The sequence below is a fragment of the Mustelus asterias genome, chromosome 6, assembly GCF_964213995.1.
Source record: "Mustelus asterias chromosome 6, sMusAst1.hap1.1, whole genome shotgun sequence".
NCBI classification, from domain to species: domain Eukaryota; kingdom Metazoa; phylum Chordata; class Chondrichthyes; order Carcharhiniformes; family Triakidae; genus Mustelus; species Mustelus asterias.
Window position 1 is genome coordinate 98,666,067 of NC_135806.1, and position 16,265 is coordinate 98,682,331.

At 42.0% G+C, this 16,265-nt stretch overlaps 1 protein-coding gene across 1 annotated transcript in view; it reads right to left on the reverse strand.

Moving 5' to 3' along the window:
- adgrv1 (adhesion G protein-coupled receptor V1) overlaps positions 1–16,265 on the reverse strand; it is a 504,809-nt gene that overhangs the window by 254,115 nt on the left and 234,429 nt on the right. The window contains exons 61-65 of the mRNA XM_078213879.1: positions 14,868–15,053; positions 9,967–10,202; positions 3,934–4,082; positions 1,888–2,089; positions 398–617 (exon numbers count right to left, since the gene is read on the reverse strand). Coding sequence (XP_078070005.1) covers positions 398–617; positions 1,888–2,089; positions 3,934–4,082; positions 9,967–10,202; positions 14,868–15,053 — 993 coding nt within the window. The remainder of the gene's footprint in view (positions 1–397; positions 618–1,887; positions 2,090–3,933; positions 4,083–9,966; positions 10,203–14,867; positions 15,054–16,265) is intronic.

Sequence of the window (16,265 nt, forward strand, 5' to 3'; positions counted from 1 at the left end):
GTGAGAAGCATTGAAGAATTCACTGGTAGAAAACCATTTGCACTGTGCAATTCCGAGGAGATAAGTCATTGTGTTAAGCTAGTGGTAACTCTTCACTGGTTTACGTGTCTAAGATATTGCTGGGATCGAAGAATAGTGGGAATTTGAATCATCTTCTTGTGTTTGTGTTGAGATATTTCAATTTTTTTTGTCTGGCTGTTACATAGTTCAGTTTTCTCATTTTAATAAACACTTATGTATTAAAAGTTCATCAGCAGACCGCTGTGAATTTTTTCAGTAACTTACCTCCAAGTTTCATATCAAATGGTTGGGATCTTTCAAGCCAGATTTCACTCTGGGATCCTAACACTAGCATCCATGAAGGATATCTATTACATAGGGATAAACTCAAACCTACTTGCACATCGCCAATAAATCCTCCTGTCCTTTCCAGCATCAGTGTTAATATCTGTGTTATATTGGGATTAGGGATGGTGAGATGGGTCACATTTAGGAATCGAATGGTCCCGCCAATGGAGTCACTTTTACGGATGGTTACTCTGGTGGTTAGTTGTGTTCCAAGTACTGCTCCTCCTGTTGCTGCAGTCAATTGAATCTCAAAATCCTCATCAGGTTCACTGCAGGGAAATAAACTACAAATGGCAATCTGGCTTCTACTTCCAAACTGTACAGTAAATTTAATCATTGCACAAAAGTTTGAACAGTAGATTACATATGTGTCAGAAAATGTTAAGAGTAGCTGTTTCAGTGATTCAGAAAGACAAAGAATTTACAACGTTTAGATTCATTGACCATCTATTTACTCACTCATGTCACTGAGTGATTCGAGCAATTACCAATACCTGTTCTTTCTTTTTGTTCATGGGATGTTGGCGCCACTGTCTAAGCCAACCTTTATTGCACATCCTTAATTGCCCTTGATAAGGTGATGAGCAGCTGCCTTCTTGAACTGCAGCAGTCCATGTGGTGTAAGTACAGACACAGTGCTATTAAGGAGGCAGTTCCAGGTTTTGATCCAGCAACAGTAAAGGAACGGCAATATACTTGCAAGTGGGGGGGGGGGGGGAACTTGCAGATGGTGATGTTCCCATGCATTTGCTGCCCTTGCCCTTCTAGATGGTAGAGATTGTGGGTTTGGAAGGTGCTGTCAAAGGAGCCTTGGTAAGTTGCTGCAGTGCATCTTGGAGATGGTACACATTGCTGCCACTGGTGGAGGAAATGAATGGTTAAGGTGATGGATAGGGTGCCAAACATGCAAGCTGCTTTGTCCTGGATGATGTTGAGCTTCTTGAGTGTTTTTTTAAAGTTCTTTCATGGGATGAGTGTATATCTGGCAAGATCAACTTAATGCGAGGTAGGTACATTCAAAAGTCTGATGGCAGCAGGGAAGAAGCTGTTCTTGAGTCGGTCGGTACGTGACCTCAGAATTCTGTATCTTTTTCCTAATGGAAGAAGGTGGAAGAGAGAATGTCGGGGTGCGTGGGGTCCTTAATTATGCTGGCTGCTTTTCCGAGGCAGCAGGGAGTATAAACAGAGTCAATGGGTGAGAGGCTTGGTGCCCAATTTCACTGTCCCCCCCAGGCCTGCCATCTCATCTCATCCCTGGGGAACTGCAAATCCAAGGCCTAGATTGGTGAATGCATAATTTATGGAATCAAATCTGAGACAACACTTCCTGTCTAAGCTGTAAATAGGGTGTATTTTGCATTGTATTATTCACATGTTTCCTCTGGAATATTTGCTTCAATAGTGTGTTAAAACTGTCAAATTTGGTTGTCGGGATCTAATGAGCATACAGGAGGAGTCAGTTTAATTAGATAGTTACTCTGGTGGCAAGGTGAGGTTCAAACACTAACCTTTTGATATTTTCGCAAATATTTTCCTTACCTTTCTGTGTCATCAATAATGGTCACATTGATAAAGCCCTGGTTTTGTCCATCGTGGAATACGACTGTACCATTAGGAAGAATGTAGTCAACTCCATTGGAAGTTGCTGTGATAGCTCGAGAGGTAAACTCTGCTGTGACCAATCCATATGTTCCCCACCTTCTGATCAAAGGAATTCCAAGTATCCCAATGTCCTCCTCAACTGCACAATCAAATGCACGATTGATAATTGTTAATCCTTCTGGTTATTAAATTCTATGCAGTCACACTACCTAATCGTAACTAGTACCTGAAAGATTTGTGTTATAGTTTTTATCGTTAGCAATATGGAACCAACACTTTAATCAATTTATATGTAATTATAATAAAATAGTTCTGTCTTAACTTTGCTTTTTCTTTATTCATTTTCCACTGTGTTGGATAAAATAATCAATTAAACACATTGAACATTTTTGTACATTGCTAGGCTCAAGAGGAGAATCAAATATGTCGAGACGGCATTGCATAATCAACTACAGTAATTGACTATATATTGTTACTTGTAGTAAACTGTGGTTATCAAACAGCTCCAATTGATTACATCACCATTGTTATTCTTCCACCTCACATGTCATTACACACCAGCTACATGAGAAATAGTGACCCTCCTGATGAACATTGTTACAATCACAGCTGACGTTACCACTGAACAGTAAAGTCCCAGGGTGAAATCCCAGCTCAATAGACCATAACTTTTATTTTTGTTTCGAGGCATGGATGAACAGTCACATGATTACCACTCAACTTTTATCAAAAGAATAAAGTATTTATTAAACGAGAAACAATTAACTATAATACACTACTCTTTCACCCCACCTCTATCCTGACAGATGTACACAGATTTGTAAGGATAAGATAAGTTGCAAAATCTCTCTTATACTCTAATGTTCTCAGGCAATACACAGTCTGTGTAGACCAACAGGCGAAATGTAGTCAAACATACCACACTCTGAAACCAAGTGACAGATGTCAGCCAAAACAACTTCTATGGATTTCTCATCAAGTCCCCCTCGATGTTTGTCACACTGTGAGACAACTGGTCTGACTGGAACTCTGGCTTCCACATGACTGTTTTCAAACTCCACTCTGAAAAAAAATGTCTTGGAATCTTCACCCAAACAATGCCTTGGATACCTTCACCAAGGATCCACTTTTAGGATTTCAATCTCTCTTTTCAGTCTTCCTCTGCCTTGGATTTCCATGTGCATTCAAGCTTTCACACAACTTCTCAGGTACCCAGCCATGCCATCTGAACATTACTGCTTCACAGGCTGTATTAAGGTGTCACCAAACTTTTGATTTACTTCGGATATCTGGCTTCTCACCGAGCTGACTTTAAAGCTGTTTTTTGCAGCTGTCTCTTTAACTCAGAGCCCTTTCTCTGCTTTTTACTTTAACTTCACCTGAACAAGGCCACATTCAACTTTTTATTCTTTGTTCCTTTACCTTAACTGTTTTCCTGAGACACACTTTGTCCCAATGCCCTGGTTTCTGGACTTCCTTTTGGGAAGTCAGCTTCCCTGCAGCTCCCTTGTCCAGTTTCTCTTATTTCCAGCTTAAAACTAACTAAACAGTTATTTCTATCCTCGGGTGGCTCCTGGTTGCTAAGCAACGACCTGGTTTTCCTTTAAGCCCTGTTTGCTCTCATGTCATAGATCCTTATTACCATACATGTATCTAAACCAAACTGAAGTCATTAACCCTTTCAAATACAGAAACACAAAACTAAACTTACGTAACATGGTCAGTGCCCTGTTTCTCTGAGTCAGAATCCCTGTTAGCAGAGCTCTCCTCAGGACTGCAGAATCAGTTACAGGGCGGGATTTTATGGCCTTGCTCGGGCAAGACTGGAAATTCCCGCCCGAGGTCAACGGAGATTTCCGCTGTCGGACCCTCATCCACTCCAATTCTGGGCAGGCAAGGTGGTAGAGTTCCCATAGTCTTTCACCCTAACTGACACGTCATTGAGAGTGGCAGGGTGGGGGGGGGGGGGGGGGGGGGACTTACCTTCGACACTGTGGAATTGTGGATCAATCTCTATAATACCCTCTGCATTGTCATTTGTTTGTATTACTATCCTAATGGATGAGATGTTACCCAACACAGGAGGTTGGTCTGGCTGTAATCCGTGCTCCCCAACAGTGTAATCATGAAATCTGGTAAAATATAGAAGGATAATAGAGTTTCCAATTTATTACGTCAGATGTAAACAAAAAAAGCACAGAATATTTAAGCCCTCACTCCCGAGAGGGTCATGATGGTCTGGAATGCAATCCCGAAAAAAGTACTGGGAGCAGATTGAGCAACAGCTTCCAAAATAAACTGGATATAAATTTGAAAAATTGAAATAGCGGGACGATGAAGAAAGAGTAAAACTGGCTGCTGATCTCCAGGGGCTCCACTGTTCAGTGTACTGGGAGATCTTCTGCAGCCCCCAACTGCACTACAGACATCGGAACCCGCTCCCCTCCATGTTGTTGATCGCCCCTGTGTCAGTCTCCCACCCACGCTACGGACTTCGCCACTTCCCCCCACCAATTACCACCCCTTCTGTAGAGTTCCCTCCCTGCCACCCCACTGCCAATTGCCCCCCAGGCAGAGTTCCCACCATCACCCCCACACCCGCTGATCGTGCCCTCCCAGCAGAGTTCCCCCCTGCAAATCCCCCCACCCCACAGAGTTCCCTCTTGCCACCATGATCGCCTCCCTGGCTGAGTTCCCCCCTGTCCGTCCCACTCTGGTAAAGTTCCCACCTTCCCTCCCACCCCTGTGCAGTTACCCCCCTTGTCTCCCCCACTGTCATAGCTCCATCTTGCAGACTGTGCCCCCACTCAGGCCCCTACCACCTTCAGGCTCCCAATCCAATCAGGCCCTACCCCTTGGCAGTGCTATGACACTGTCCAGCCATATCCTTGACCATCCGTGGGCTACAATGGCCTCTTAGCCCCTGGCGTGGTAATTATATCTGGTCTTGGTTTCTGGATACCATTAGAGATTCCCACCTGCTTCATGTCCTGCCGGCGGGTGGGAGACTTTAAGGAGGCTTGCTTAAAGCTGATTTTGTATATTTAAATTAATATTTAGGTATGCAAATCTGGTTCACACCCTCACTGGGATGAGATCTCCCTGCCACAGATCCAGTTATGGCCCTCTCGCGAAAGCCATTACCGGATTTGCACATGTGGGAGTGGGGCTGGAGAATTGCCCTCCATGTTTTTTCCGTCACACCAAGGATTACACATCAACACTCCATCAATAGCTGCCAAGTGCTTTGAAGAATCCTGAGGTGACGAAAGATGCTACATTTTTACAAATCTTTTTCTTTTTTAAAACCAGTATAAGAAACACAGAAGCTCCCAGCTATTTTAGCCAGTAAGTATGATTCACCAATATGGAACATGATTTGTATTTGTCTGTAAAGACGTTTATCAGGGTTTTGAAGGCCATGTAAGTGAAGATATGAGGCACTCTGATACTGTCCAGTTTGAAATTGATCGACTATGACATGACCAGTTGAATGCAATTGTTGGGTCTGTAGAATTAGGAAATATTATTGTTTTATAGGGGCAAGTGGTAGTAAGCCATGTCTGCCAACATTCCTACATTTTGGGGTGAACTAGGCTCATCCCACAGACATTTACAGCCATTGGGCCTTTAATTAGCTTGAGGCAGGACATCTACCCCCCATCAGAGATGTAGACCAACAACTCTCTTATCCCATCAGTGCCAACAGGAGCAATGGCCACTGCTGGGACTGCATACAATCCCAAAGACGTGCCACCAATGTAGCCCAGGCATTCATTTAAGTCCAGGATCTCGACTGGGTCAAGGCTGGCAGGCCCTAGTGAGGAGGGTGGGCAAGTCAATCTTGACAGGTTGGGAGAGGAATCAGGTGGCAGCGGTAATAATCTTGGAGGCACAGGGTGTCAAAACAGAAGGGGGACCCCTCCTCCCCCTCCCCACATTCCACAGACCATCAGGTTTCAAGATGCCATGGCACCCAATTTTACACCCTCCCCTGCATACCATTTCATCCCAGGTGGTGAGGCTTCAAATTCAGCCTTTTAACACTGTTCAGTGATCAATGCTAATAAATACATTTGTGAATCAATACATTAACCCTGGTTTAATAAACTAGAAATATTTGTACAGGTGAATCAGAAATACATATATATATATATATGTTATGGAATACTTACTCATTTAAAAAATTGCCCAACATTCTTCATAGTGTAATAAATGTATAATAATTATTATTTCAAAACTCAATGGCCAAGGCTAACGGTGTACCATATGGTGTACAAAGAGCAGTTTAGAGATTGAATCTACTGCTACAACTGATACTTGAGATCACCTGCAGATTGTCAGTTTTTGACCGGCTCTGTAGAGAACAGCTGTATGGTTTGACCACTGTATCAGAGGAGGCAAGGAAGGAATAATGGCACAGATTTGCCTTCAACAAATTTAAAAGATACTTTTAACTGGTCTATGCTCTCAGTGGCGAGTTTCGCCCACCAGCTGCATTAACGTGTTAAAATTACCCCCCAGTGCATCATCAGAAAGTCACAGGATGACACAAATCAGAGGTTTGGATTGTCGGCGTACATAGCCTGGGTAAAGACTTATGTGGTAAGTGAAGATGACAGTGTTAATTGTATATTAATTGTGTACAGGTGGAAGGCACTAACTGAGGATTCATGTGTGCCTATGAATAGAAACAGATTGAAACTGTGGTGTTAGGTCAGGAGATGCATGCTTGTAGTGTGCATCTATCTATGTAAATAAATACCTATAAAAGTGTGTTAAGATTGGTTCCAATTTTATTCTCCATAATCTGGCTTTCTGCGGTGTCGAAGGCAGTAGCGGGAATTAAATGTTCTTATTAATAATATAATTACTACAAATCTCTGGACTAGATTGTTAACTAACAATCCAGCTATACACCATGGAAAAACACAGGCTGCTTCTTAGAGTTTCAATGTTCCCATGAAAAATATGCCTGAAGTATAGGAAGCTAAGGACTGCAAATTATGGCATAATTCAAAATTCTTCTACAAATGAGAAATAAGTATTTAGAACTTAGCTAAATTCAGCATAAGTTAGTTCAGGTTCAGCTATTCACTAACATGATCCTCAGCTCACAACTTTACAATTATATGCCACAAAGCTGTCAGCCTGAGACTGGTATGACAACGTACCCTGAATAAACTTGCACACTTAGTTCAGATAGAAAAGAAAAAAAACATGAAAAATAATACAATTTATTCTTTCAGTCACAACCTTATGTCAGGAAAGGTCAATTATTTTCTATCATCATATTTTTCATGAAAATCCAAAACTATAATGATCTGTAGAGGATGGCCAAATGGAGCATTTGGAAATTAAGTGTTATTCCTGAATCAGAATCAATTTTCAACACTCAGAAAAGGAAAACTTACGCTGCAAAGCCATAAAATATAAATCTTAATTACCTGGACCAAAACCACATTATCACACATCTTGTTTAATGTAAAAGTGACCAAGTGATTAACCATAACCAGATGAAGAGATGGATCTTGGGTAATTATTCAAAGGTCTCTGGAGGCGGCAGAGCAGGCGAATAGGATAATTAAGAAGGCATATGGGACACTTGTTTTCGTCAGTCATGGCAAAAAGTATAAGAGCAAGGAGGTAATGTTGGAGCAGTTGGTTAGGCCACAGCTAGATTACTGTGTGCAGTTCCATCACCTCACTATAGGACAAATGTGATTTAACTTTGGGGGACAGAGGAGATTCACCAGGATGTTGCCTGGGACGGAGCATTTGAGCTATAGGGAGAAACTGGATAGGCTTGGATTGTTTTCTTTAGAGCAGAGAAGGCGGAGGTGGCGACATGATTGAGGTGTATAAGATTATGAGGGGTATAGACAGAGTGAATAGGAAGCAGCTGTTCCCATTGGTTTATTTATTATTTATTAGTGTCACAAGTAGGCTTACATTAACACTGCAAAGAAGTTACTGTGAAAATCCTCAAGTTGCCATACTCCAGCACCTGTTCGGGTACACTGAGGGAGAATTTAGCATGACCAATGCATCTAACCAGGACGTCTTTCGGACTTTGGAAAGAAACCAGAGCATTCGGAGAAAACCCACACAAACATGGGGAGAACATGCAGACTCCGCACATGCAGTAACCCAAGTCAAGAATCAAACCCAGGTCCCTGGCGCTGTGAGAGGTCAATCATGAGGGGGCACAGTTTTAGGGAAAGGGGCAGGAGATTCAGAGGAGATTTGAGAAAACCATTTTTTCACTCAGAGAGTGGTGAGAATCTGGAACGCACTGCCTGGAGAGGTAGTGAAGGCCGGAAAACTTGCAACCTCTGTATTTGAAGCATCATAACATTCAAGCACATGGGACAAGTGCAGGCAAATTGGATTACCAACTAAATTGGTAGTTAAACCAATTTTAACTACAATTAAAATTGGTTTTAAAGGTAGTTATTGTCGGTGCAGACTTGATGGGCCAAAGGAGCTTTTCTGCACTGTACGACTCTATGGCTCTATGATAACCTAGAATAAAAATAACATTCAGCTTTTTCTAGCATAAGGAAGAAAAAAGCGTACCACAGAACCAAAAAATACTGGAGGCACAGTCTCAGGACAAGGTGATCATTTAAGACTGAAACGAAGAGAAAAGTATAGAGAGTGGATGGGAAAGTCGAGTTGAGGCTGAAGATTAGCCATAATCACATTGAATGGTGAAGTAGACTCGAGGAGTCTTGTCATCTACTGCTGTTCCTACTTATATTCTCATATTCTGAAGATTGACCTCTGAGGAGGCAATTTCCAGAAGGGCTTTAAGGCAATAATTTCCTGAATCAATGATTGCAGAGAGAAGATTGAAAGAGGTTCTGATGTAGTTCAGTGCACTCATTTCCAAAGAAACACCACAGGCTTGAACCCAGGGAACATCAGAATGAGGTCAAGGAAATCAAAAGAGAATGCTATGTTCAACCTCTAAAGCGGGAGAAAAAGAAACTTGGGGAGGACCCCAGAGAGTGAAGGAGCTGACCTTTGGAAAGGAAACAATGCTGAATCTGTGTAGTTTGAAAATTCTGGGAGAGTGCAAAAAATTTAAAGTAGAAACCAATTTGATTGATTCTGAGAAGTGCATTCCAAAAGTATATTTTTCTACATGGATATAATCCACCACATTCAGAATTCTAAGAAAAGCCTTGACCATTGTAATTGACCATTTATCCATGCTATCTGTGAGGTCAACACTTGATAATACAAGGCTCACCTCCTAAATGAAAACTGACATTCCACACACAATACAACTATAGTTCCTTATAGTTCCCTAAAAAAAAACTGCAGCTTGAATAACCATTGTGCTCTTTATAATTACAGGAGGAACAATTACTGAGACACTCCAGAAGTGTGGATCAGCATTTCATATCGCTGTGATTCCCTCCATGATAGTCTCAACATCCCCATAACAGTTCATCAGGTAATACAAAAAACATTTGTTCTATGTCTATACAGCCTTTAGCAAGAATGGATGTTTACAAAACAACCTTCTGTTTGGCATGAACATGAACTCTACGTTGGTAATAGGAATATTTTTAAAAGTCCAACTTAATGCAACCACCCAAAGAAAATTCTGTAAGATAGTGTTCAAGAAAAACCCACAACCTTAAAGCATTGTTCTTTTAGCTTTCCTTTAAGACAGTATCACTTGTCCCCGTTGGCTCCATCGAAAGTCTAACAGAATAGAGTCCAAAATTCTGCATTGGTATTTTGACTACTCTGGAAATGAGAAAAAAGTTCAGTTCCAAGAGAAACCCTTTTATTAGGCCCAGTGCTGGAGGTGCAAATGTATCTGCTCCTGGGTATGTGCTATATTAATGCATACATTCCCTTAAATACTTCCATTATTCAAAATGCCATTTTTTTAGTGGTGTTAAAAGTGTTTAATAGAATTACAAGTCTGCCCATGCATTTTCAACTAGCATTCAAAGCCAGTTTCATAGTTATAACATTACTCAATAGATTACTTACCTATCTGACAGAAGTTCTACTTTAAGGATGCTTACGAAAAAGTGTTCAGTGTCTTCAGGAATATTGTCATCGAGGATATCAATTGGGATCCACTGTGTCTGTTCTCTTGGTTCAAATATCAATTGTCCAGACTTGGAGGTGAAATCCATGCCACCTAATGCAGTCCCATTGAATGTCTGATACCACAAGCGAACACGGCCGAAACTGCCATCGGACCGCACTATGGTAATGTTAGCCTGACAAAAAAAGAGAAATCATAAAGGTGCTCAATTAGTTAAGAGTTCAATATCTTTAGTTGTGAACTAAAAATCTGTGCTTTTGCAAAGAAAATAAATTTATATGCGCATAATACTTCTTATAAAAGGATAAGTTAATACATTATTTAATCAGCTACTTCATCGAAAAATATTTTTATAATCTACTATGTCTGAAAGTTTTGTAAAAACTATAGTTCATTAGCAGCAGCAATCTAATGCTGAACACCATTGTGAAAAATGTAAGTTGCAACTAAATTACTTTTGGCTAAAAATATGTTTAGCATGACTTTTGTCATGATGTACATTGTTATACTAAATGCATCAGAGCAAGCATACTATCAATACTTATCATAGGTAAAGAGAACATGTGAAAAAATAGATTATTTATTTTTCTAGACAAACGTCTTCTTCCAGTTTATTTTTAGAAATCAGATAAGATCAAGTTGATGCTGAATTGTACGGCCATAGACAGGTTTCTCATCAAGAATATAACAGTTTTGTATCACAAGACTGCAAACATCGTTGTTACATAATGGGCTCGATTTTCCCATTACGTCACACACGTTTTCGGGTGCGAAAACTTGGTAAAGTCGGGCGTGAGGCCATTAACACGATCCACGCCCGCGTCCGCACAGATGCCCACTTTACCAAGGCCCGAAAATTCGCGTCCAGGTTCAGCGCGAAACAGACATACTCGGCAAATGTCTGTTTCGGGCGCTCCAGCTTCTGAAGAGGTGAATTCAGAGCTTCCAACAGCTCTCTAACTCAGATCGGTGGTAGGGGTGGGGAGGGAGGTGGGCCAGATCATTCTCTGGTGAGGGGGGGGGTGGGGAGGGTGGGGGCAGCAGGTCAGATGTATCTCTGGTGGGGGAGGGGGGGGGAGGGGGAGGCCAGATTGTTGTCTGGTGGGGTGGGGGGAGTGAGGGCAAAGGGAAGCCAGATTGTTGTCTGGTGGGGTGGGGGGAATGAGGGCAAAGGGAAGACAGATCGTTGTCTGGTTGTGGGGGTGGAGGGAGGGCAGAGGGAGGCCAGATTATTGTCTGGTGGGGGGGGAGAGGTGGGTGGCCAGAGGGAAGCCAGATCGTTGTCTGGTGGGAGGATGGGGGGGGGGGAGGAGGGGACGACTGCCACTCTGCGGGCGATCAGTTGGGGGGAAATGGGGCAGGGGGTCGCAATTGGTCTGGGTAGCGGGGGGGTGGGTGGATAAAGGGGACAGTTATGTTGTGGGGGTGGGGCGATGTCTGTGGGGGCCCTCGCTCCCGCTTTTCACTCCCAGGCCACTTTATCCGCTCTTTGCGGCCCGGGAGCGATGTGACAGGGGCGCATTTTTTCAATTTTTTTTCGTTGCGCATGCGCAGTTCAAAGCTCCGACCGGAACTGCAGCATTTCGGGTGCGATAAGCCCCACCCACAGCATGATTCAGACCCGCGATTTTGTTTTCAGGCTGAGTGTGTATGGGGGCGCCTGAGAGCAGATTTCCAAGTCGGATCTGAATTGCGCCCAGTTTCAGCACTTAGAATGAAAATGGTAAAATCGGGGCCCAATGTCTCCTGCTTTTATATATTTTTAAATTTTGAACACAACCCCAAGTATTTTAACTTAGCCAAGCGCAAAAAGCTTATCTGAGCAAGAACACAAATGAAACACAAATCTCAAACTGCTGAATTCACCACACTGCCTTCAAGAACCGACCAACATTTTTCGATCAAGCACAACTCCTACTTAACATGCATAACCTTACCTCTCCCTCACACAGCTGTAAGCTTCACACACATGTTTCTCAGCTTGCATGGTCAGCTATTCAGCCCATGATGAGAGCAAATCACCCAAACACATTCAATAACACATTTCCTTCTTTCTTTCAAGACACGGTGAGACAATAAAACCTTGGCAGGAGATAGGCACTGCTGCATGCCCTCAGTTCCACAGAGACAATGTGACCGCGAATGAGGCAAGTGGCTGGTTTGAAACTATACAAGATTTTTTTAAAAGTAACTATTTATGGGACGTGGGCATCGCTGGCTAGGCCAGCATTTATTGCTCATCTCCAACTGCCCTCAAGACAATAGTGGTGGTTCTTGAACCGTTGCAGCCCCTTGGTGTAGGCACACCCACATTACTGTTAGGAAGGGAATTTCAAAATTTTTATCCAGCAACAGTGAAGGAACTGTGATACATTCCCAAATTTGGATGGTGAGTGGCTTGGAGGGGAACTTCCAAGTGGTGATGTTTCCATGTGTCTGCTGCCCTTGTCCTTCTAGATGGTAGCAATTGTGAATTTGGAAGCTGCTGCCTCAGGAGCATTGGTGAGTTCCTGCAGTGCATCTTGTAGATGGTACAGAGTGCTACCACTGTTCATTGGTGGTGGAGCGAATTAATGTTGGTGGAAGGGGTGCCAATCAAGCGGGCTACTGTGTCTTGGATAATGTCAAACTTCTTCAGTGTTGTTGGAGGTGCTGCACCCATCCAGGCAAGTGGGGAGTAGACCATAAGACCATAAGACACAGAAGCAGAATTAGGCCACTCGGCCCATCGAGTCTGCTCTGAGTATTCCATCACACTCCTGACTTGTAGAAGGCAGACAGGCTTTGGGGAGTCGGGAGGTGAGTTCTTGCTGCAGGATTCCTGCACTCGTAGCCACACTATTTATATGGCTAATCCAATTCAGTTTCTAATCAATGATAACCCCCAGGATGTTGATAGTGGGGGATTCAGTAATGGCAATGCTATTGAATGTCAAGAGGTGATGATTAGATTCTCAGTTGTTGGAGATGGACATTGCCTGCACTTGTATGGATTGCCATTGGAACATTAAGTCCAAGAGGAGCACAAGATGGATGAGCATGAAATAGCATCACTTCTCCTCACCAGCTCAATCACTGTTACTGAATATTTCTTGGAGGGTAGCATAGGGGCTGGAACTACACTTGATACATCACTACACACAGGTTGGCTGCAGCCAGGTTGAGAGAGTTATGAAGTTTCTAGGGTGAGTTTGCACCTAAGTTTTGCTGCAGAGGAATGAATAGCATACCAGAAACAAAGATAATGGGTATACACAATGAAACACTTTGTACATGAACAGGTCTGTCAGAAAGCCTAGAGCCACTGTCAAGAAATATAGGGTGCATTGGTGTTCAATTTCCAAAATTCTATAGTCTCTAGACAAGCTCCTACAGATTGAAGGTTGGGAACTTTAACCCCATTATTTAAAAAGGGAGGAAGAGAAAAAAGGGAGAATTACAGATCAGTTAGCCTGACATCAGTAGCAAGGAAGACACTAGAATCTATTATAAAAATAACGTGATAACAGAATATTTGGAAAGCATGAACGAGATTGGACAAAGTCAGGTTTATGAAAGGCATATCATGCTTAACAAATATACTGGAGCTTTTTGAGTATGTAAGCAGTGGAATAAATAAGGGAGAACCAATGCATGTGATGTATTTGGACGTTCAGAAGGTTTTGATAAAGTCCCTCATGAGAGGTTAATGGGCAAAACAATGGCTGGAGGTAATATATTCACATGGACTGAGAATTGGTTAGTAGAGAGGAAACAGAGAGTGGGAATAAATGGGTCTATTTTTTTTAAAAAGAGCTAACAAAGTGAGCGCTGGCCCGATAAAGATTGAGCCTGGAGAGTTAATAATAGAAAATAAGGAGATGGCAGATAAATTGCACAGGTATTTTTAATCGGGCTTCACCATAGAGGATACAAGTAACATCCCAGAAATTGCTGTAAATCAGGGGTCACCCATTTAAGACAGAGATGACGGGGAAAAATATTCCCTCATAGGGTTGTGAGACTTTGGAATTCTTTTCCTCAAAAGGTGGTTGAGGCAGAGTCTTTGAATATCTTGAAGGCGAAAGTACAGAAGGGGAAGAAAGGTTATTGGGGATGGGCAGGAATGTGAAGTTGAGGCTAAAATTAGATAAGCCACAATCTTATTGAATGGTAGAGCAGACTCAAGGGACCAGGTGGCCTGCTCCTGCTCCTATTTCCTGTGTTCATATATTCTCTCTGGTCAGAGAGAACACAAAGTACTCATACCTCTCCTGCACAAAGTGCCAATGGCCCTTATTGCAGCAGTGGATGGTGAGATGTACTAGCCTGGAAGAAACCCAAAACAAAAAATATCCATAGTTCCATGAGTTCTTACATTACTGAAACAATCAGCTGACCCAAAATATTACGAGGGCGCGATCTTACTACCCGTTCATGCCACGCTCCCACTGCAATAAGGTCGGAGAATTTGCCGCCATTCTCCGTTCACTACAATGGGATGGGAAAAATCCTGCCGGCATATACGGTGATAAAATTCCAGCCTGAATGTTGAAGCATTTTTTAATGATTTGAAATATTTTACATCACTACAACCCTATCTTAGCATTCCTTTACTTAATTTTCTTAGCTTTTACCATTTGCTCTGGTGTCTTTTTTGCTTCTTTTACTATTTCTTAGTCTTCTTCATAAATTACTTCATATCATCTCCTATTTATATTACAAATGTAACTAATATATATAAAACCACACACAGTAAAAAAGACTTTGAGGTTACACAAAACATCTTTATCAGCTGATTCAAAGTAATGGCATCTAAATAACTTCAATTCATTTTATATATATTTGAAAACTTTGGCACCTGTTCTCCGTTTTCGAAGATTTGAAGGTGTTCACGCGAGAAAGTAAATTGGCCATAGGGAAAGTCGCTGGCTGCCACGGTGATGTTAACAGCATTTGATGTGTCATTAATCACAGCACCACCACTGACTCCTGTCAACTGAAGTTGATAATGTTGCTTCTCTTCTGGAATATCATCATCGATTGCCTGAACGGCAAAAGTGGTCTTAAAGTTAAAATCTCAATCGCCAAGGAGGTACAAATTTAACAACACACATGGAATGCAATAAACTGGAGGCGCTAAAAAATCTTTTGACAAATAAAACAGAAAACACCCAATAGGTCAGTCAGTATCCGGAGAGAGAGGAGAGGAATTAATGTTTCAACTATGGACTCTTTTCCAGAACTTGTAGATATTACAGATGAAGAACATTTAATAAGGAATAGAACAAAGGTAAGAGGGAAGAAAAAATATACACACACAAACAAGAATAAATTATTTATGAAATGCTTAATAAAAACTTTAAGAGCTGAAGTGATATTAACATAAAACAAAGGAAGATGAGAAAAATTACAAAAAGTTAAGAACGTTTATGAGATAAATATATGAATAAATGAAGACAAAATACTGCGGATGCTGGAATCTGAAACAAAAACAAGAAAATGCTGGAAAATCTCAGCAGGTCTGACAGCATCTGTGGAGAGAGAATAGAGCCAACGTTTCGAGTCTGGATGACCCAGAGCTGATGAAAAGTAATCCTGACTTAAAACACTGGAGGGAGAATTTTCCATCCCGCCCACCATGGGGATTGTAGCGGGTGGGGGGGGGGGGGGGGGGGGGGGGCAGCGGTGGGGGGATGGACCATGCAAAGATCTGTAGACCTTGGGCAGGATTTTCTGGTTTTGGGGAGTGCGCGGCCAGAACATTCCACCCGTTGATTCTATTCTCTCTTCACAGATGCTGTCAAGACCTATTGAGATTTTCCAAAATGTTTTGTTTCCTTGTTGATATGAATAAATGATATAGCCAGGACAAGGCAGATTTTTCAAAGAGGGACAGGGGTCGGTGAAATGGGTGGAATCCCTCCTTGGAAACACTGTACAGACACATTTTACACACTTGGTGTTGATTTCTTTTAACTGTTCCCTTCACCCAGCACTTTATCAGTTTGTCTTGCTTTCCGTTTTTATTTGTATTGTCAACTTCAGTTTCTAAATGTTCTGTGTTTCATAAATGTCTTTGATTTTTCTCTCATCCTGCTTTTTACAGATTTATATTAATATTGTTCCAGCCATGTAACATCTTCAATTTCCACATGACCATTTTACGGGGCATTCAGTATTTTCACTTGTGTCCTTTTTCTCTCTCCCCTTAATGTTTTCTTCTGTGGTACCTACTAGTTATGAACCTTGACTTCTC